The sequence below is a fragment of the Schistocerca cancellata genome, chromosome 3 (assembly GCF_023864275.1).
Source record: "Schistocerca cancellata isolate TAMUIC-IGC-003103 chromosome 3, iqSchCanc2.1, whole genome shotgun sequence".
Lineage (NCBI taxonomy): Eukaryota > Metazoa > Arthropoda > Insecta > Orthoptera > Acrididae > Schistocerca > Schistocerca cancellata.
This window is the reverse complement of record NC_064628.1, coordinates 231,946,604-231,968,381: the sequence shown is the minus strand read 5'-3', so window position 1 is coordinate 231,968,381 and position 21,778 is coordinate 231,946,604. Positions and strand designations below refer to the sequence as shown.

The following is a 21,778-nucleotide window of genomic DNA, read 5'->3' as shown; positions in this document are numbered from 1 at the left end:
TCTTGGTGCCCCATGAGGTACCATCTCCCCCTTTGCAACTTGAGTCTGATATCTTATTTATGAATGCACCCCACCCTCGTAGGTGATGACCACTGCACCGGTAACATGACCTCCCCTTGGCTTCTTTATGTCTAACCTGGACTCTCACCACACAATAAACAATTGGAATAGCTAACGATATTACTGTCACCTACTGGAAACTGAAAATACAACTTGTTTCCTCATAATTTGCGTTGTATCTTTTCCCGTCAAGAAATGCGCTTTCTTGATGACCACTCTCCAGCTTTTCGTGGCTATTGGGCATTCTGTCGAAACCATGCCAACAACGGGATAGTGTCTGGAGAGCTCTACACTTTGGTTCATACCGATGTCATTAGTGACATGATCCCCTTTCATACTAACGTGGAAGCAATAGCAGCATGAGTGCAAATCATCCCAGCAATCACCATTTGCAGTGTCTTCCTCCCACCAAATAGACCACTTCCTTTTGTTGGCCTGCCTCCCTTCTTAATACAGCAACTCTTGCCGCCGTATCTCCTCCTGGGGATTTCAGTGCATGCTACACTCTTTGAGGGAGTGCCATTTCGATTGAATGAACAATTTCTTACAGGCTTTGATTTGTGTCCTCAATGATGGTTCCCCTACTCACTTCAGTACCACTCACAGCACCTTTTCCTCCCCCCCCCCCCCCTTCCCCCAGCACAGGTGGCTTCCTGACATTGGTCACCCCATGATGATCTTTGTGACAGTGATCACTTTCTGGTGATTCTATCATTCTCCTGCTGCAGACAGGCCACCATGTTGGGCATTCCACAGAGCCAATTGGCCTTTATATATGTCTGCTATGTACTTTGTGCCTCTCTTTCAGATTGCATTGATGTGGTTGTGCGAGACATCTCTGAAACTATTTTTCATGCCGCTGGCACTGCTATCGCCCTGTCTACAGGTCCTCCTACAGATCCTGGTCATCGATCAAAGAGGTAGCAGTCTCTATCTAGGATGGCCAACAGGCCCTGCTATGATTTAAGCATCACTGTTCGCAGACCAGCCTTATCGATTCGAAGCATCTTCATGCTAAGTCTTGCTAAAGGCTGGTAGCACTAGGTTTCCTCCCTGGGGATGTATGTTTCTTCATTGCAGGTTTGGTCCAAACTCCATAGTCTTCTAGGTCATCAGTGGCAATCAGCTGTCCAAGGTCTTATCCTACAGGGTGCTCTTTGTACTGATCTATCGGCACTTGCAGAACATTTCATGACACACTTTGCGATACCATCGGTGTCCTCTTCCTATTTTGCTATGTTTCTCCAGCAGAAGCACTGAGCTGAAGAAACCCCCCTCTGTTTTAACTCTCACCAAGCTGAATCCTGCAATGAACACTTCACTGAATGGGTTCTTGCAGGCTCTTACCTCTTCACATGACACAGCTCCAGGGTTCTGTTTTAAGTGTCACACTCTTCCTCATTGACATCAATGTGCTTGTAACCTCTGTTGGCCATCTGATTATTCTGGCATTATACATCGACAATTTATGCAGCTCCCACTCTGTAGCATCTGCAGAACACCTGCTCCAATGCACTATCTGATGGGCCTCTGCATAGGCCCTCTCCCATGGCTTCCAGTTTTCTCCCTCCAAAATGTGGGTTATGCAGTTTTGCTGTCAACCCACAGTACACTCTGATCCAGAATTTTATTTAGGGAACCAGCTCCTAGATGTTGGAGCACAGTCTCATTACTTGGGCCTTATTTTTGATAAAAAGCTGACACTGCTACCCCATATTAACCACCTGAAGATTACCTGCGTGTGGAAGTTTAATGCTCTCTGTCTCGTGGCCCACACATTTTGGGTTGCAGACTTTCTCTTTTCCATTTCATCATGCTCTGGTTTTGTCCAGACTAGATTATGTTTGTGAAGTTTATGGCTCAATGGCTCCTTCCATTTTGAAACTGCTTGACCTGTTGTTCATCGTTATGGGGTGTGTCTGGCTATCAGTGTCTTTTGCACTAGTCTTGTCGACAGTCTCCTATCACCATTTGATGGTTCCTTGACCATCCTGTGTACCCCATCATCTTCGCAAACGAGGGATGTCATCATAAAGTTATTGTCATCTGTTGCTAAGGCAACTAGTCATATTAGCACATGCAACTAATCAGTCATAAGTGCAGTTATGTAACTCACGTCTTTGAGCTAACGTGACACCAGTGTGAAAAGTTATGGCACCTTTTCACTTTTGAAAACTGTATTTCACTTAAAGAGCATGTACTAGCCTTTCTAAATTGATCATGGGTGCTAATACTGCCTCCAACACCCAAAGTCATTTCACTAAAAATCGTCTGTCTTCAAGATAGTCCACATCCCTTTTTCTCAGCCTCTCTCAATTTATGATTTAGGTTCTGTTCAATGACACGATCTGGATAAGATGTATCATGATGAGCATCTTTCACAAACACCCTTGCGACAAGTAACTTCTCAACAAAGGTTTTAAATTTCCATTAGTAACATCTGTTCATTTTTTATTCATTCTCCATAACACATTTGTATTGTCAATGTAATAACAAACTCAGGTTGCTCACATGTATATGTGCTACTTAATTCTGTGAACACAACCAGACAACAACTGATACATGAATTAATATCATACAGAGTCTTTCATCTTTTTTTCTTTTCTACAATACAATATCTTTTTTAATAATAATTAAAGGCTGCTATCCCAGTGACAACATCTGACAGCATGGCGTGGCCATCAGCTTTGCGCATATGGTGACCAGCTTTTAACATTATCATACCCTGTCCACCATTGTTGCTCTGGTGTTCTCAAATGCAACGCACAGCACACACTGTATCTAACATCAAACTGTACAAATCGTGAAAATACTCATGTTTGATATTATAACCTGATTCAGCCTAACCATGTTTCCTTTGATATGAATATTACATATCATCATTCACAATAAAGGATGACAGCCAAAAACAGTTGCAGGATAAAAATTTTTTTATTAAAATTCTTGACCAAGGTTTCGGTACATATAAATATACCTTCATCAGAAGTAAAACATCTAAAATTACATCATGCAATGGAGAATAATAAAAACAATTATGCCAAAGGCGTCGTCAGTAATTAAAACATCATCTCCATTTGTACATTATGTGTAATGGGCACAAGGTCCAAGCGAACAGTATTAGCAGCATTACTTCTCTTATAAGATAAGTGATAAGTGAAGTAATGCTGCTAATACTGTTCGCTTGGACCTTGTGCCCATTACACATAATGTACAAATGGAGATGATGTTTTAATTACTGACGACGCCTTTGGCATAATTGTTTTTATTATTCTCCATTGCATGATGTAATTTTAGATGTTTTACTTCTGATGAAGGTATATTTATATGTACCGAAACCTTGGTCAAGAATTTTAATAAAAAAATTTTTATCCTGCAACTGTTTTTGGCTGTCATCCTTTATTGTGAAGAATTTTAACAGTTGCTGCCGCAGCCATGTTTAAAATCATGAAATATTACATATTTTGTATATCAAGCGTGCTTACCACAAACCATGCATCAAACCATGTCATTGAAGGAAGATAGTGCTGGCCAGGGTTGTGCTATATTCTCTCAAGAATACCAGCACATGTGTTACAGTTGTGGCATAGCTACTGGGCCACGGTAAATGACATACACAGTTTAAGAACTGTGCCTACAAATGTCATTAATTCATATTTAATATGGTAATTGTACCAGAAAAGATGTGCTTTTGGTAGGCAATCATTGTGCCATAGCATAGAAATCATTAATTTTTGTTGCACTCAAGTTACAACACTAAAAACATCAGCAACAGGAAGCCATTATCTATGAATATTTAGTTTCCTATCATTGTATTATAACAAATGGTAGCTAAAACAGCACTTTCTGAGGGGCTCTTCAATTTGCTGATGCTTTGAAACAATTTATATTCATACCATGTACCCCATGAGAAATAAAACCTACCAAATATGAAATTTAACGCCATGCAGTATGGTGGCTGCTTTGTTCTGCTTGTGGCATATAACAGTAACACATATCATTCGCCACTTTCCTACCCATGAGGCAAAAATCCAAGATGCCAAATTATTTATTTCATGATCTGCAGTGTAATGACACATGGAATCCCATGCCATAACCTCACCAGCTCCTCATCCACAGTCATTTTCGCTTCCCTTGAGAGGATGGCATTAGTCATACTGCATACCCAGTTGCCTTTCTCTGAGTCCAAAATCTTGAGAGTATCCCAGGGAATGAACTGATTGAATGTAGGACTAAAGAATCGATTATTGTCCACATTTGCTTTGGCGATCCCAGGGTGTGTATTTGTGAGTGCAAATAAGACCTCCCCTTACTCTGAGATGGAACATCATCTGCTGGGCTACTGCCCCCTCTAATAAATTTTACACTACCACTACTACTTCCATTCCTCCCAGAATGAGTCCACTATCTTATGTTACCTCTTCATTGATTGTATCAAATTAATTGATAGTTTTATCTACATAATGAGCCACCCCTGCATTGTAGTTGTGGAGCTGAACAAACAGTGTTTCATGTCTTGGTGGGAGACCTACTCCTTTTGGCTTTCCATGTTAAGAGTGGTCTTCCAGATTTTTACCTCTAATATTGATGAATGGCTCATGGACTGTTGAAGTCGTACGTTGTTTCCTCTATGAAACTGGATTTTATTCTCAGGTAGAACAGTTAAAACTGCTGTGAGGTCGAAGTAGTTGGCGTTGGGGTGTCTTCTGCTGCTTGCTGGGCCTGGAGAACCCTTGCCTCTTTTGCCAGCTCCCTCAGTCATCCATTTTTTGTTCTGTTTTGATTTATTTTAGACATGCTAATTTATTTTTCGTGTGCACCCTATTCTCCCTTTTAGGGATAGGACTCTAATGAATGGAGGATGCTGTTCACCTATGTAACACTTTTGACAGTAATGGGTTGGTAATGGGACAGCTGTGGGAGGGGCAGCTACCATCATATGTAGAGTCTTGGGGCACATTTGCGTGGCTCACCCTCTTGCTGATATGGTTATTTCTCTCCCTTTGTTTTCTTATTCTTGATACAATTGATGTCCATTACTTCTCACTTTTACTGTTAAATATCTCCTGGCTAGAAAGCATTCTCTACTCTCTCAATGGCTTCACCCTTTCTGCTTTGGCAGAAGCAGGTCAGATTTCTCTCTCCACAGATAAACCCTGGGAGCCCCTAGTTCACTTGCTGAACTATTTACTAACCTGACCCATACACCATTACTTCTCATTAAATTGTTTCTCAGGTGTATTGCCTTCAGTGCCTCAATTTTACCACTCCTACATATTTCATAATTTGATCAAATTTCTGACTGATGTCAGTAACTCCAGAAGAACTGCTTCTTGACCAAGGTATTGATGATTGTGCTGTTTAATCCCTTAAACCCCAACCAACTGACAAAAGAAACGTATTTCAAGAAACTTTCTGTGATGCATCAGAATGTTAATGACTTACCTGTTCACACGATCTAGAATGTCAAAAGTTGTATTATGTCTACCAGGTCACTATGTGAATATTGGAATCCAAATGTTAAACATTGGAGACTATAAATTAGCTGCCTATGCCTGAAGGGAAAATATTCAGAAAGGAGGGATTGTTATGTAAAGAATGACAGCATGTTCAACTCTTTTGGAACTAGTAGCTTCTGCTTAGATCCACAGTTTGAAGACTTTTTCTGTGAATTGCTTCCACACAAATGCATAAAGTAGTGCTTTTTTTCCTTTTATTTTCAAATACATTTGTGTGAAAAATAATTTAATTGGAGCTGGTAGTCAAATGAGCACAATGTAAGGAGACAGGCACGTGCATGTGAGTAAGTTTGTGTGTGTGTGTGTGTGTGTGTGTGTGTGTTTGTGTGTGTGTTTGAGTGCGTGTGCGTGTGCATGTGCATGCGTGTGTGCGCATGTTTCTCCTATAGCTTTAGAAAGGAATTTCATTCCAAAAGCTAGCAAACAAAGCTCTATACCTTTTGTTTGTTTATCTGTCGATGACACTTCTGCCTTTCGGTGGATCGTCCCTTTATTCTTAAATAATTCGTTACTATTAACCAGAACTTTCTGTGCATTATTATAATTTTAAATACTCCAGCATATTCATGTACTGGCCACCATTGTTGGTACAAAGTTTCTAATTTTAATACTCAGTTTCTCAGCTCCTGTGTCACAAGTCACGATTTTTCCAAATAAATCTTTACTTCCCGTACAGTTAGTGCGACAGTTTGATACACCCAAAAATTGTTAAAGGGAACTATTAATGTTGGTTTGAGAGATGACAGCTTACTTCCAATTATTTCATGCTAGCAATGCTCACACAAATGTATGTAATTTCCTGTCAATGAAATAAAATAAAATAAAAAGATCGTATTTGTTAAGACATTGAGCTTTCCTCAAAAGTGATGGCTGGGGTGGTCCGCGCCCTGTCGTAAACAGGTTTCATAATCCCTATTTCTGTTCAGCTTGCTCTGACCTCTCTGTACCTGGGTTGCGGTCACTAGCTCGTCACTTCTCTCAACTAATGTGATGCCTTCTAAGAAATTTTATTACCCCAACCCCTCTCCTTTTCATGAGCTGGCCTCCAATCCATGTAGAAATGAACTGTGTGAAATCCGTATAGCATACACAGTAATGGTGATGAATGAGTAAAAATGAATGGTTTCCAAAGATGATCATGTTTGTCCATCTCTGGTCTGAGCTAATAGACACATGTTTGGAATGGAGATTGTGATCCATCCCTTTTTCTCCTGAGTGCATAACACCACATGTATACACAACAACCCCCACCCCCTCTCTCTCAGCTGGCATGCGATTTTTCAGTAGGAAATTCATTAGAAAATCAGCTATGAATAGATTTGCTTGAGTGTTTTATGGATACAAAGGAGAACTCTCACCTCCAGAGTGTGACAGTAATGTCAACTCCTTGCTGACAGAATAATGTCCGGTACTGTATCTGTATACCACCTGTCTCAGTGCTATGCTATCTTTTCTTTTCTCTGTTTTAATATTACCATTATTATTGTGAACAATTTTGACATAATTTTATCTCACTTTCAGTTATAGTGGTTGGGCATTTTTTCTGTTGGGTTATTTTAATTAAACCAAAATATGTAAGAAAGGGGCATACTGCAGAGCAGGTTGAACTTATAGTCATAAATCTAAGGATGAAATGGAAATTTGCATAAATGGAAGCTGTATTACAAGTGAAGGAAACCTGCATCCATAGCATTGTGTCACCTTTTATTTCTTTTTGTATTGGGTGTGCTGAAACTTGGTAAGTAGAATTTTTTTACAATCTAGATACAGGTGTAGTATATATTTGTTACCTTTTTCCAGGTTTGCCTGCAGAAATTGGATCTAAGTTCAAATGTGGAATGCCACTGCATTGGCGGAAAGCATTAGAAATATGGATTACCTATGCCAACATTGCTAAAGGTAATCAATTTTTTAAGCTAATTTTGGCATCTGCTTTTTAATTTTACAAAAACTAAATGGCTGAATTAACAGTGAAGACCCTTACCTGTGTATTTCACAGACATGATTGAAATTAATAAAATAGTGTGTACAGTTTTTGAATCGGATAACTGTTGGACATTTAGGAATAGAAATTAAGGTAAAATGTTTGTCATTTGAAGCTCATGTGTCGAAGAAGAAGAAGAAACAATAAAGATGACTGTAGGGAGAAAACAGATTTAACTGGAATCAAATGTGATAGGTTGGACCCATTGTAAGTGAGAAATGCCAAAGAAATTAATGTTATTAGTTATCAGTTACATGCTCCAGGAGTCACTTTGGATGATATATCATAATGATATTGAACTGAGGTAGTTTACAGTATACTGACGTAATTGATATTTAAATTTGATTGCATGCTGACTATTTACAGATGAAAGCACATAAAAGGATACAGTATTTATTTTGATAACAAGTGTGTGTGTAAAGCTTTTGTACTAAATATGCTACTAGTTTCTGCAGGGTGACAATTATTGAACTATATGGGGGAGAAGGAAAAAAAAAAGTTACAAACTACAGCATGTGCACACTTTATTCAACATGTAACCATCACTACAGATATTCGGATTTATGTTATTACATCTTTGATATCGTTGATGATGATGGGGTGCAGACGAATAGCGAAATTCTGCATGACCCGCTGAAGTGTCAGAACAGCGCTGTTGATGATCTGAATGGCTGTTTTCAGCTCAGCAATGGTTTTGGGGCTATTGTTATACACCTTGTCTTTAATATAGCCCCACAAAATGAAGTTGCAGGTGTTCGGATCCAGAGAATATGGAGGCCAATCCAGGCCGAAGCCAGTGGCCTGTGGGTACTCCAGAGCTAGAATGTGGTTCCCCAAGTGCTTCTCCAGTACACCAAACACTCTCCTGCTTCAGTGGGGTTGAGCTCCGTCTTGCATGAACCACATTTGTTGAAATAAGGGTCACTGTGGAAAATGGGGATGAAATTATCTTCCAAAACCTTCACGTACTGTTTGGTAGTCAATGTGCCATCATCTGTTGAGGGTGAAGAGACTTCTTGATCATGAAATGCAGATTCTCTGTCTCCCAAATGTGCCAATTTTGCTTATTGAGGAACCTATCCAAATTAAAGTGGGCTTTATTGCTAAACCACACCATACAGTACGTACTAATCCCATCATCTTCCGTGGCCAACCATGCAGTCTGAACATCCTAAAGTAAACTATTCAGAAGTTACGATGATTTCATTTCACATGGTTTAATAATTCCCCTGTAAATGAAGGAATTTCCAGAAAGGAACTTTTTCAGCTTACTTTCAAATTTAATTTTGTTGTATGTCACGCTTTTAATATCATTGGGTAATGATAAAAGATTTTTGTAGTTGCATCATTCACTCCTTTCTATGCTATAAAGTCAATTTAAATGAAGGTAATTTTTCTATTATTGTGCTGGTTGTCATTGTGTATCCCCAAGACATGTGGCCTGTAATAAAACAGTCATGGTCTCTCCATTGACAAAAGTTTCTGGATTAATTCTCCATTAGGATATGCCAAGGGGGAGCGATTGTGAGAAAAAGATTGAAGAGTCAATGAAAGAGTAATATTCTATGAATTGGGGTGTGGAGTGTCTGAAGTCTAAATGTGGCAGGGAAGCTAGAAAATGTGCGAAAGAAAATGCAAAGGCTCAGTCTAGATATAGTGTGATAGTATGGGTCAGAGGAGTGAAATTGAAAGAAGATTGGCATTTCTGGTCAGGTGAATAATCATGAATAGAAAGGTTGGGCAGGGTGAGTTACTGTGAAAATTGTGAGTTACTGTGAAAATTCAATGATGTGTTTTCTCTCATCAGAGCCAGAAGCAGATCAGCTCCAACTAGAGAGAGAAAGATTTATATACATGCACATAATCATGCGCGATTGATGTGCTGTAATAGAAAACAGTTACAGGAGAGAAAGATAAATTCAGTTTTGCTACAAAATTTCGCTAGTTGTAGAAATTAAAAATTCACATTAGGAGGAGGGATACTTGGGAAAGACCTGGAGTGTCGGAAGATTCTTGGTGGACTATGTCATGGTTAGACAGAAATTCCGAAATCAGACTGCTTTGTAAGGATTATCTAGGAGTGAAATGTGTTTTATTCATCTCGTAACATAAACGATTTTAGAACATATGTCTGATGTACAGGAGACATGTCAAAGTTACAGTTAGCTTATTTGAACTTTTGTCACCCTTACAATAATACTTTGTGGAGAATTTATATATTTAAAATTTGTCAAACTTACAGTATTTACATCTACTATAACTTATCATAAATTTTTATTCCATTTTAGGGATCCAGCTCAGAGTATCACTTTGTCCTTCATGAAATCTTCCACAGAATAGTAGCATCATTCAATTAGAAGATCATGTAACTTGCTTTTTAAAATATTTATCTTCATACTCATTATGTCACACCCTTTTATTGTGTTGTGAATTTTCATGGCCATATACTGAGGAGTCTGAGCACGCAGTTTTAAGTGCTGTGAGGTGAGCATAAAGTTTTCTTTATGCCTTGTGTTGTATGAGTGTTCAAAATGATATTTTTTTTCAATAGATCAGCTCTGCTGCGTAGGAAAAGAACCACCTCAAAAATGTATAAAGAGGGGACAGTTAATATTTTTAGGTCTTTAAACAATGGTCGACATGATGCCTTCGGCTATGCAGAACACATGTTGCGAATGATTCTTTTTTTCAACTTTAAAATTTGCGTAATGTTTCCGAGGTTTTCCAAAAAAAAAAAATTATGCCATATTGAATAATAGATTCAAAATAGCTATAGTATGCTATTTTCCTGGTGGCCATATCAGTGGCACAGACTAAAATTTCCATTGCAAATGCAAGGCTGTTTAATTTATTTGCTATATATTCTATATGAAAATTCCAACTCAAAGTTCTGTCTATTTTTATTCCCAGGAATCTGACCGAGTCAGGTTCTTCCATTTTTTGATTGTTGTGAGTGATACATATTTCTTCAGATTTTTACTGTTTGGTTTTAGAACTCATAATGTGGGTTTTTGAAATGTTAAGCCTTAAGTCATTTAGACTGAACCATGTTTTCAAGTTACTTAACACATTCATGACAGTCTGTGATATATTGTCACAATTTTCATTTTCAATTAGAGCAGAAGTATCATCTGCAAACAAAGTTAAATGAGTATTTGTATTGAGAGGCAAGCCGTTTACATAGAACAGGAATGAAATAGGTCCAAAGATTGAGCCTTGAGGAACACCTTGTGACACAGTTATCCATGTTGAAAAGTAGTCTGCTCCATTTGATATCATTACTACCCTTTTTTTCCTCTCCAGGAGATACGATTCAAACCATTTCAAAGCAATATCCCTTATTCCATACCTGTGGAGTTTGAAAATCATCAGGGCATGGTTTACAGAGTCAAATGCTTTTGTAAGATCACAGAATATTCCTGTGACCTTAACTTTTGTATCTAGTGATAAAATAACTTTTCAGTCAACTCATTTATCGCATCTACTGTGTTTTTGCCTTGTTGGAAACGAAATTGGTAATATGAAATGATATAATTCTGTGTGATGAAGCTTTGTATCTGTAAGGCAGCAGTTTTTTCAAATATTTTTGATATGACAGGGAGTGTAGAAAGGGGACGATAATTTCCCAGCTGTAGCGGTTATAAAGCTAAGTACTGACAAACTTATTTGTGCATTGTTATACAGTTATTAAATTTAATAGTTTTCAGCTGTGTTTCATGCCGTTTGTGATGAAATAATGATTTAATAAACCTTTGGAAATGTTTGCTTGCTGTGTTTTTTAGAGTTTTCTGTACATTGAAGTCTAGTAAATTTCATGCTTTAGTTTTCAACTGACGTTTCTCATGTTTCTAGAGAAATATTTCACTAAAATTTTCATTCAGTGTTTTAACTTCGTTTAATGTTCCAGTGGCCGTTTGAATTTTTTGGTTTTAGCTAATAATTTTGCGAAGTTTTGTTGGTATTGGTATTAGCTGTGGTGTAGTTGTATTAATACAACAGGGTGTATACGACCTGGGACAACCGGGAGATCCGGGAAAAACCTGGGAATTTTTCGTTGTTTTAGTTTTCAGTCAAATTTTTGTAATTTTGACTGGTAAGAACCGCTACTCTAACAAAGGATGTTACTGCATCCCACTATGGCAGAATAATACTGCAGCATTAAAACATGAATGAGAGAAAAAAACGAAAATAAAACTTAAATTGCAAAGAAAATGTACTTGTACATGCGTCTCCCAACAGCAAAATGTGTCAAAAGCTTTCGGAAGACTATGCAATGCTTCATAACAACAAATTGCCTTCGATGAGCGTGACATGACAACTGTTTACATTAGACTCATTTAATCAGTTACGAGTGGGCTCATGCACACGTGCAGTTGAGTCACGTATGAGTAGTACCTTCTCCCACTTCTGGCTACAGAAATGTGGCTGTTGGCTGTGTAAGCAGCAGTAGCAGCAACCAGCCACATGGTACCCGGAAAATTTTTACTAGCGCGCCCAAGCTGCCACATTCACGCGTGCTCAGTAGACCCGGATCTATTGGGGAGTGGGGGCAAACCAGGGTATCTGAACCGTACGGCAATTTCAGGGTGAGGGGGCAAATTCATATTCTTGAGGAAAAAATCCTTGTTTCACAAAGCACCTAGCATCCAGCGCACGTCGGTCTATCGATTATTCATACGATTTTGAAACGCACCCCTGCTGGGCTTTGAACACATTCTAAGTTGATTACTGAATGAATTTTAAGTGGATTTTTGAATGCGTTCATAATGTACGTGATGTCTCTGCCAGGGGAATCGTCGTCACTTCTAGAAATAAACTTTCCTGCAGACAAAACGGGATGGGGCTATACGAGCTGAGCGGAATAAAGCCGAACCGGTGAATGCCAACTGCTGCTTGTGTATGTGGTTGATTCGGTTTGCAAATGTTCAGTGTTGTTATAATTACTAGCGAAATCCGTAGATTCAGACTAACGACTAACAGGTAAGGAAGATTACGTATTATCTTCTCGGTGTATCCAAGAAAGTGAAATTTTGTCAGAAATTTTTTGGTCAGATCGCTACACTAGACAGGGCCAGTTGTAGTCCCCGGCTATCAGCCGCTTAAGTTCAATTCTGGGAGCAGCGTTGAAAACGCGTCGTACAAACACGTAATAACGGCTAACCGGAGAATAATCATTGGACAACTAAACTGGTGATTGTGGCAAGGTTAGTGAAGTTAACCGGAGAATGAATTTTGACAGTGGTAGGAATAGTTACAGAATTAGTCATGAGAAGACTGTTTATTAGAACGAGGAAGGAGAAGAAACGGGAATATCACACACATTATGGAAGAATGTGACGATTCCAAATTTGTACAAAAATTTCGTTGTACTACTTTTTGGTCTCGTGCTTGAGAAACTGGAGCGTAGTGAAATGTGAACTATTTCCTAACGTAAGGCATTTTGTTTGTAGTAGGCCAAATAGGTATTTCGTATTGGCACTTCGTGAAATATATTCTGACGTATTATAAAAATGATCATTATTGCCAAAACAGTCTCGCATAATTAGTGCAATATTAGAAAGGCCTATTTTGTTTTCTCCAGCACACAGTTGCAAAATAGACATAATCAGATCTAGAAACCACACCAGTCTTGGGTACTATTTGTATTAACAGCTTTTACAGTATTGGACAACGACATTTCAATTTTTCATATAGCAAAATGTTTGACGAACTTTGATAAGGTAATAGTCCTTTCGCAGAAAGGAAAGCACGTCATGTAAAGCTGTAGCAAGATTAGAGGGAAAAATCGCTAGGACCCAAGGATTGAAGAAATATGTACTGTCTTGCCTGTCTCTTGTCTTTATTGGGTTTAGTTGCCCTCTATTTAATTTTATGTCACATAGAAGAGCAAGTTATTAACTAATAGGCAATAAAGAGTCCAGTTTTTCTGAAAAGTTCTTGTTCTTCTGGTTACAAATAATCCTATTCAGTATTAATTGCGAGGGCAGGATGTCAAACCGACTGACTGGGAGCAGGAGAGGTGCTACAGGACATTTTAATTTCCACTGTCCTGAAATAGTTTGATGGCATCCATCACAAAATATACATGTTTGAGTTCCACAGAGCGAAATACAGTGACGTGTGGTATAACAATGTTGTTTGAAGATGCGTGGCACTGCACTGCACACTTAATACTAAATAAAGTGTCTTACATTTCCTTGAAGATATATGTTTTATGTATCAGACTCTTCAGAAAGATGTGGGCTACAGAATGAACTTATTTTTGAAAAGTTGTTTGTTTATTTTTAAAATTGTTGACATTCTGATGCGCAGAGCAGTATGAGCTAAAGTGGTTTGGGGTGGGGGGGAGTCTCCACGTGACCGCCCGCATCTCGTGGTCGTGTGGTAGCGTTCTCGCTTCCCACGCCCGGGTTCCCGGGTTCGATTCCCGGCGGGGTCAGGGATTTTCTCTGCCTCGTGATGGCTGGGTGTTGTGTGTTGTCCTTAGGTTAGTTAGGTTTAAGTAGTTCTAAGTTCTAGGGGACTGATGACCATAGATGTTAAGTCCCTTAGTGCTCAGAGCCATTTGAACCATTTCTCCACGTGACCCGTTTTTACATTTAGTTATTTTTCTGTTTCCTCTTCGCTTACCGCTCTCATGTCAAATGAAAACAAGATGGATTTCTGTGGCTGGGAGCTATCAAGTGAATTAAAATACCTTCACATAATTACAGAAGGCTAAAATATGTTGCTAGTGTCAGATTTTATTCTATTTCCACCTTTCTGACAGTCAAGCATTATTTGCCTTGCAGAACAATGAAGTTATTTTTGTCGGTTCGATAAATAAATTTGGCTTTTATTAAGCTTTCCTGCTGAGGCAGTCAATTTATTCCACACTATTGGCTAGTTTCAACTGTTCGCTGCATTTCAGGTGCACGTTTTCAATTCTAGCACGTATGGCATTATACCATAATAAAGAACCAAACATGAGATAATACAGTACTGGTACTCCAAGAAAATTTACGTCCCGAAAAATAACACTCAAAAACCTTCATATCTGGTAGGATCCTACGTCATTGGGGATCTGGACATAGGAATGTGCACTGTAAGGTGAGTTATGCGTTTTAGTATGGTTCACGAAATTCCAACGTTCTTGGAGTATCCTCTAATGTCTTGTTTCTTTTATGACAAGATCTTTTAATGTTTTACACCTACAAACATATGGGCTTCCTATGTCACTGTAGCTGCGCAATTGCGGTGACGCCTCTTATCTGGCGCTCTCTGACAAATGCTGAAATTAATCTATTTCTAACAGGTCACGAGAAAATATTGCAATTTGTTGTTTGGAAAGCGTTATTTTCAAAGTAAATTTCCTGTTACACAAAATGAACTATGTGCGAGAATGTACGATGAATTTCTTAAATCACAGAGTGTTCGGTCTCTTTTAAAAATCAACACTTTGATGACGAGCCATTTAGAATAATTTCGAGCCCAGAAGATCAGAGATTTATGTCGGTATTAAAAATTTTGCTGGCGTATTTGTGTGATGTATCTTAAAAGTGTAACATGCGCTAAACAGATCAACATTATAAGTGAAAGCTTAGCTTCTCTTGTAGCTTATTATTCTTCGAGACAGATATTATGTGCGAAAGCTTTGCTTTTCTTGTAGCAACGCTGTGTATATTAATTTAAACCATTAACTTTTCCTGTTGGTGGAATTTGAATTTATACTGTCGTAATACGAAAATATGCAGCGTACATGTTGCTGCATATCAAAGATCTTTCCAAAATGTGTTTTTCCCCACAAGTATCGTTTTCTAAAGTGCTGGGAAATTCTACACTGATGTATAAAACCATATCCTACCAAAGGATAAGTTTTACAGTTCTGAAGGAAAGTATATTGTCACTTAACATGGCAAAAGAGTATTATCACCCGGGAGGAAATGTATCTTCAACCAGGAGATCCGGGAAAAGTCCAGGAATTTTTTTTCCTTGTCCACGTATACACCCTGTACAAGTAGTTGCTTTCTTCGTAGGCAGAGAATTTGGAGACCATTATTGTTAGTTCTATAAATAGTTCTACTGGTGTAACTGAATTTTGGTAACATAGACGTATAGTTTTTTTCAGTAACTGTAAAATTTTACCATGAGTGAGAAGTGTGGGCTCTGTCATAGGTTTTGAGAGTAGTGGGTTGTGGTGTGGGATTTGTTCAAAGTATTGTCATTGGGGGAAATGCAGTGGGGAAGCCAGTGGTCATTTTAGTGACATCCTCTCCTGGGAATACAGAATCTGTAGTAGAAATAAGTTCATAGAGGAGCAGGAGCATAAGATCTGTGCCGTTCAGGTGCAGTTACAATGCGCAAAGAAGGAACTAGATAGGTTGAGGATGGTGAAGGATGGGGGGGAATAGGAACTGGTAGTTGGCAAGAAGGCATCTAGGAAGAGGAGGTATTCAGACAGTTTTACTTTGTGTATATGCGTAGCCTCGTGTAGCTGTAGATGTAGGAAACATGCAGCAGTCCTCAGCAATTAGGAAGCCTAGGTTAGTTGCAAAGTCTAACAGAAAGAAGTTGGTCACCAGCATTGTGAAGCCTAGTGCAGGGTTGGTTCAAGTGACTGACAGCATAGGGGAGTTATGTAGGAATTTTACGAAGAAGGATCAGGTAGTGATAGTGGGTGGAGCAGAAAAAAGTCTTGATAGGGACAGGGAATATGATGTAGGTGGTGACCTGGTAAAGATAGCTACTCGAACTGGTGGCCTTAATGTGCATTTCATGCAACTGTTTCAGCGTCATGATTGGCCTCACCTTAATGTGGCTGTTAGGCGCATTAACATGGGGCTGGGGAGGGTGCTGCTGGCAGAGGGTATAGATCACATCATACCAGTTGGGTCTATCATTAGATTGGGTTTCACTAGGCATGACGTGCACCTCAGTAGGTATGGGAAGGGGAGGCTGGCTAAGCTTATAAGTGAGAGTGTAGTGGGTGGTGGTGGTGGTGGTGGTGGTGGGGTCACTTATGGAAAAATTCCTGTAGTAGTTGGTGTTAGGGCTGCACCTTTTTTTAGATTGAAGTCAGCTGATAGATATATCTGCTTAAAGGAAGTCCCTCTAACTAAGGGCTCACATTCCGAGGATGTAATGTTTCCAAGTAGAGAAGGAATTAGCATATTTCATAAAAATATAACAGGTATTAGAGATAAAGTTAGTGAACTGCTTATAGATGGTGCCTCTGAAATTATTGGTATGTCTGAGCACCATTTAAATAATTTGACAATTCAGTGGCTTCCTTTACTAGGATACAGATAGCTGGCTGTTTCTCAAGGAGTTCCTTGCAGGGTGGGGGAGTGGCTATGTATGTAAAAAACAGTATTCCATTTGAGTCCATAAATGTATCACGACACTGCACTGAACAGATACTTGAATGTTGTGCAGTGGCAGCTGAATTTAGTGAAACTGAACTTCTAATTGTTGTTTATAGGTTCCCCAACTCCGACTTTAGAGTATGTCTGCTCAAGCTAGAGACACTTTGTAGGAAGTACCAGAAATTAGTTATATGTGGTGACTTCAGTATTAATTTTATATATGGTGGTGCAAGAAAAAGGGTGTTGGTAGATCTCCTAAATTCATATGATCTGATGCAGACTTCGTTTTTTCCAACTAGGGTGCAGGGGAACAGTAGCACAGCCATAGACTATATTTTAATTCATTCTTCATTACTAGATGGGCATTCTGTTAGTAAAAGCATGAATGACCTTTCAGACAATGATGCATGAATTTTAACACTAAAGGACTTTTGTACTCAAACCAATGTCATATTTAATTACAAACTATGTAGGAAAGTTAATCCGACAGCAATAGAGTTTTTTAAACCTTGTCAAGGAACAAGAGTGGCAGGATGTTTATAGTGCCGATAACATAGATGATAAATATAATGCTTACCTTAACACATTTCTCATGCTCTATGAGTGTTGCTTTCCATTAGAACGTTGTAAATTGGGTACTAGCAGTAATAGGCAGCTCGGGTGTCTGACTAGTGGGATAAGGTTATCTTGTAGAACAAAGCGGAAATTATATCAAAATGTTAGAAGTAGTCACAATCAAGCTACAGTAGTCCATTAAAAACAGTATTGTAAGGTGCTTAAAAATGTTATTAGGAAGGCAAAGAGTATGTGGTATGCAAACAGAATACCTAATTCACAGGATAAAATTAAATCTATATGGTCAGTTGTGAAGGAAGTGTCTGGTCAGCGGTACAAGGTCGATGATACAAAGTCACTTTGTAGTAAAAATATTTCTGTTACTGATAAGTCAGATATATGTACAGTATTTAACTATCATTTTCTGAGCATTGCTGGTGAATTAAATAAAAATTTAGTTTCTACAGGAAATCATATAAATTTCCTGGCAAATGCCTTTCCGAGATGATGTCTGAAATACTCCTCTGTGATACAGACAAGAGGGAGAGTGAGTCAATAATTAAATCACTGAAGACTGACTCTCATGGTTATGATGGAGTGTCTAGCAGAATATTAAAGTACTGTGCTGCACTTGTTAGCCTTGTATTTAGCCATATTTGTAATTTTTCCTTTAAGAATGATCAGTTTCCTGAGCGATTAAAGTACTCAGTAGTAAAGCTGCTTTATAAAAAGGGAGAGAGGGATGATGTACATAATTTTAGACCTATTTGTGTGCCATCAGTGTTTGCACAAGTTATTGAAAAGGCTGTGTATGTAAGGATAATTGATCATTTTATATCACATGATTTGCTATCAAATGTACACTTCAGCTTTAGAAGTCATTTAACAACTGAAAATGCTTTATTCTCTTTTCTCTGTGAGGTACTGTATGGGCTAAACAAAATGTTTCGAACACTTCACATATTTTTTTGATTTAACTAAGGCATCTGATTGTGCTGATTACAAAATATTGCTCCAGAAGTTGGACCATTACGGAATACAGAGAGTAGCTCACAATTGGTTCACCTCATACTTTAACAACAGGCAGCAGAAGGTCATTATTCACAATGTTGAGAATCGCTGTGATGTGGGTTCCGAGTGGGGTACTGTAAAGTGGGGGGTGCCCCAGGGATCAGTGTTGGGGCTATTCCTGTTCCTTATTTATATAAATGATACGCCCTCTAGTATTCTGGGTACCTTTAAATTATTTCTGTTCGCTGATGACACTAGCTTGGTAGTAAAGGATGTTGTGCGCAACATTGGCTTGGTTTCAAACAGTGCAATACATGACCTAAGTTCATGGCTTGTTGAAAGTAAACTAACGTTAAATCACAGTAAGACTCAGTTTTTACAGTTTCTAACACACAATTCAACAAAACCTGAAATTTTAATTTCACAGAATGGGCATATGATTAGTGAAACTGAACAGTTCAAATTTCTAGGTGTTCAGATAGATAATAAGCTGTCATGAAAAGCCCACGTTCAGGATCTTGTTCAAAGACTTAATACTGCCATTTTTACTATTCAAACGGTATAAGAAGTGAGTGATCGTTTGACACGAAAATTAGTCTACTTTGCTTATTTTCATTTGCTTATGTCGTATGGTATTATATTCTAAAAAGATATTTTTGGCTCGTAAATGGGCGGTTCGGGCAATAAGTGGTGTAAGTTCACGAACCTCTTGTCGACCCCTGTTCACTAGTCTGGATATTTTGACATTAGATTCTCAATATATATATATTTATTACGTCATTTCGTGTTAACAATATTAGCTTATTCCCAAGAATAAAGAGCTTTCACTCGGTTAATACTCGGCAGAAATCAAACCTGCATTTGGATTGGACTTCTTTAATTCCTGTGCAAAAAGGTGTGCAGTATACTGCTGCATCCATTTTCAGTAAACTACCACTCGAATTCAGAAATCTTAGCAGTAATCCACTCACTTTCAAATCAAAACTGTAGAGCTTCCTCATGGGTCACTCCTCCTATTGTGCCGAGGAGTTCCTTGAAAAATTAAGCTTATTCTTATTGTACTGTTGATTGCGTTTACTTAAACTTATGGACTGATTTTTTTTTCGGGTTCATAAACATTTATTTTTATCTGTTGTTACTTTTATGTTGTAATTTCATGTAATGACACATTCCATGACCTTGGAGATTTGCACCTCAATTTGGTCCTACGGAACTTGGTGTGTAAATAAAAAATAAAAATAAATCACCTTTTGGACCTTTTTTAAACAATGGTTTTACTTCCGCGTATTTCAAGATATCAAAGAAGTAACCTTCCTCAAAGAATTTGCTTATTAGGAGAGAGTGAGGATGAGCTATTATGTTGTAAACTTTTTTTAATTACTTTGGTGGGTATCCCATCCCAGCCAGCAGAGTTTTTGTCTTTTAAGGAGAGTATGATATTTTCAACAAATTTTGCAGAGACTTTGTTGAATTTTTTAAGACATTCACTGGTATTGCCTTTTAACCCAAAACTATTTACTTTCTGCTCATAAGTTGCTATGTCTAAATCAGATTTTGCTACGTTTATGAAGTACTCATTGAAGCACTCAGATATTTGTGCTGGATTTACAACCAATTTTTCCTTAATTTTGATTTCTGTAATGTTTTGTTTGTGATTTCAGACACCTAACTCAGACTTAACTACAGACCATACTGCCCTTGTTTCATTAAATGCTTCAAGAATATTGTTTAAGAATGTACTAAAGTTTTCATGTGTTGAATCATCATTCCCGAAACACCACTTAACTTTACTTAGTTTCTCATAGAAAATTTCAATATTTGTTTTACTGAAACTTTTTTTGATATAAGTTTTTCTTATATTATGTTTATCGGTTTTTAGCAGAGAGACAGACAATGCTGAGTGATCAGAAAGTACTAAGTCTAGACAGAATTTATGTTCATTATCAAAGTAGTAATTTGTTACGATGTTGTCAATGCATGTTGCTGAGTGAATATTTCCTCTGGTGAACTCCGAAAAATTAAGTATAAAACGAGACTTTTTAACTGAATCAATAAATTTTGTTGATACTTTATTGTCATTTGCAGTGTTTATATTAAAATTTGCTGCTATTACAGTTTTTTCTTCTCTTCTTTCTTTAGTTTATCTTGCAAGCACTGGAATTTAGAGAGGAATGATGTGACTAAAGCCCTTTCTGGAATTCTGTAAATTGAAACGATTAACATATTAAGCTCTTTAAGCTCTCCACAACAGCTTTTGAATACACAATCTTCATTTAAATCATTAAAATCTGTTTTCACTTCATAGCTTATAGAAGAGTCCAGGAGTATGCAGCAAACTCCGCGAGATTTTTTCCTCCCTGCAATAGCTACTTGCAGCATCGAAATTTTCAATTTTATTTAAAATATTTATCGTGTTAGAGCTAAACCAGTGTTCATTTAAATAAATAATTTTTAGTTTTTTACATTCTGAGAGAAGAATTTGTAACTCATAAAGTTTGTATCGTAGGCTGCTGGAGGATTTAGAATTTAAGCTATTGATATTCCAGTGCATCAACTAAGGATTTTTGCTTGTTTTAATGGTATTAAGCATACATTGTCATAGACACTCTGTAGCAGTTTGCTTTTCAGCTAACAGGCATTTTTCTTTTACATCCCCTCCAGTAAGTATTAGTTTCCCTTAGTTTTAATGATTTTACAAACATCCATAAACATTTTGCTGAAGGTCATCTAAAGAGACTACTCTTTAGATGCTGTCCATCCTTCGCTAGACATTCCTTGCCCAAAAACTTATTTGAGTTTATAAATGTAGCACCTAGTCTGTCACAGCACTCATTAATTGTGCAATTGATTCCATTGATTTAAAGTCAGATCACAGTTTAATAATGATGAAGAATAGACCGTAGTACAAGAAAATTGTTCAGAAGAATCAGTGTTGAAAGAAGCATGGCACTGCATTACTGAGTAATGATTATGGCTTTTGAAGTTATCTAAAACAGTTGATACTGTAATAATGAATACCACAATAGGCAGGTCAGTTGAAGAGGAATGGACATGTCTGAAAAGAGCAACCATAATGGAACAAACAAATATAAAAGGTACAATGGAGGGAACTGGGTAGAAAGTTTGGATAACAGAAGAAATATTTTCAATCATAGTTATATATAATCTTTGCCTAGTTTCAAACAAGAGTGTTCATTCTCAGACCATTGCCTGCATCAAAACATTCAGTATTAATAAAAATATAAAATACATAAAGTTAAAGTAAACGTAGTTTTCAAGCTCTCTGTATGCACAGATCTCAGTAGTGT

General features: G+C 37.8%; 1 protein-coding gene across 5 annotated transcripts in view; it reads left to right on the top strand.

The window, feature by feature from the left end:
* LOC126174866 (uncharacterized) overlaps positions 1–21,778 on the top strand; it is a 382,969-nt gene that overhangs the window by 241,945 nt on the left and 119,246 nt on the right. For all 5 annotated transcript variants that reach the window (XM_049921269.1, XM_049921270.1, XM_049921267.1 and 2 more), the window contains one exon: positions 7,377–7,475. In XM_049921269.1, coding sequence (XP_049777226.1) covers positions 7,377–7,475 — 99 coding nt within the window. The remainder of the gene's footprint in view (positions 1–7,376; positions 7,476–21,778) is intronic.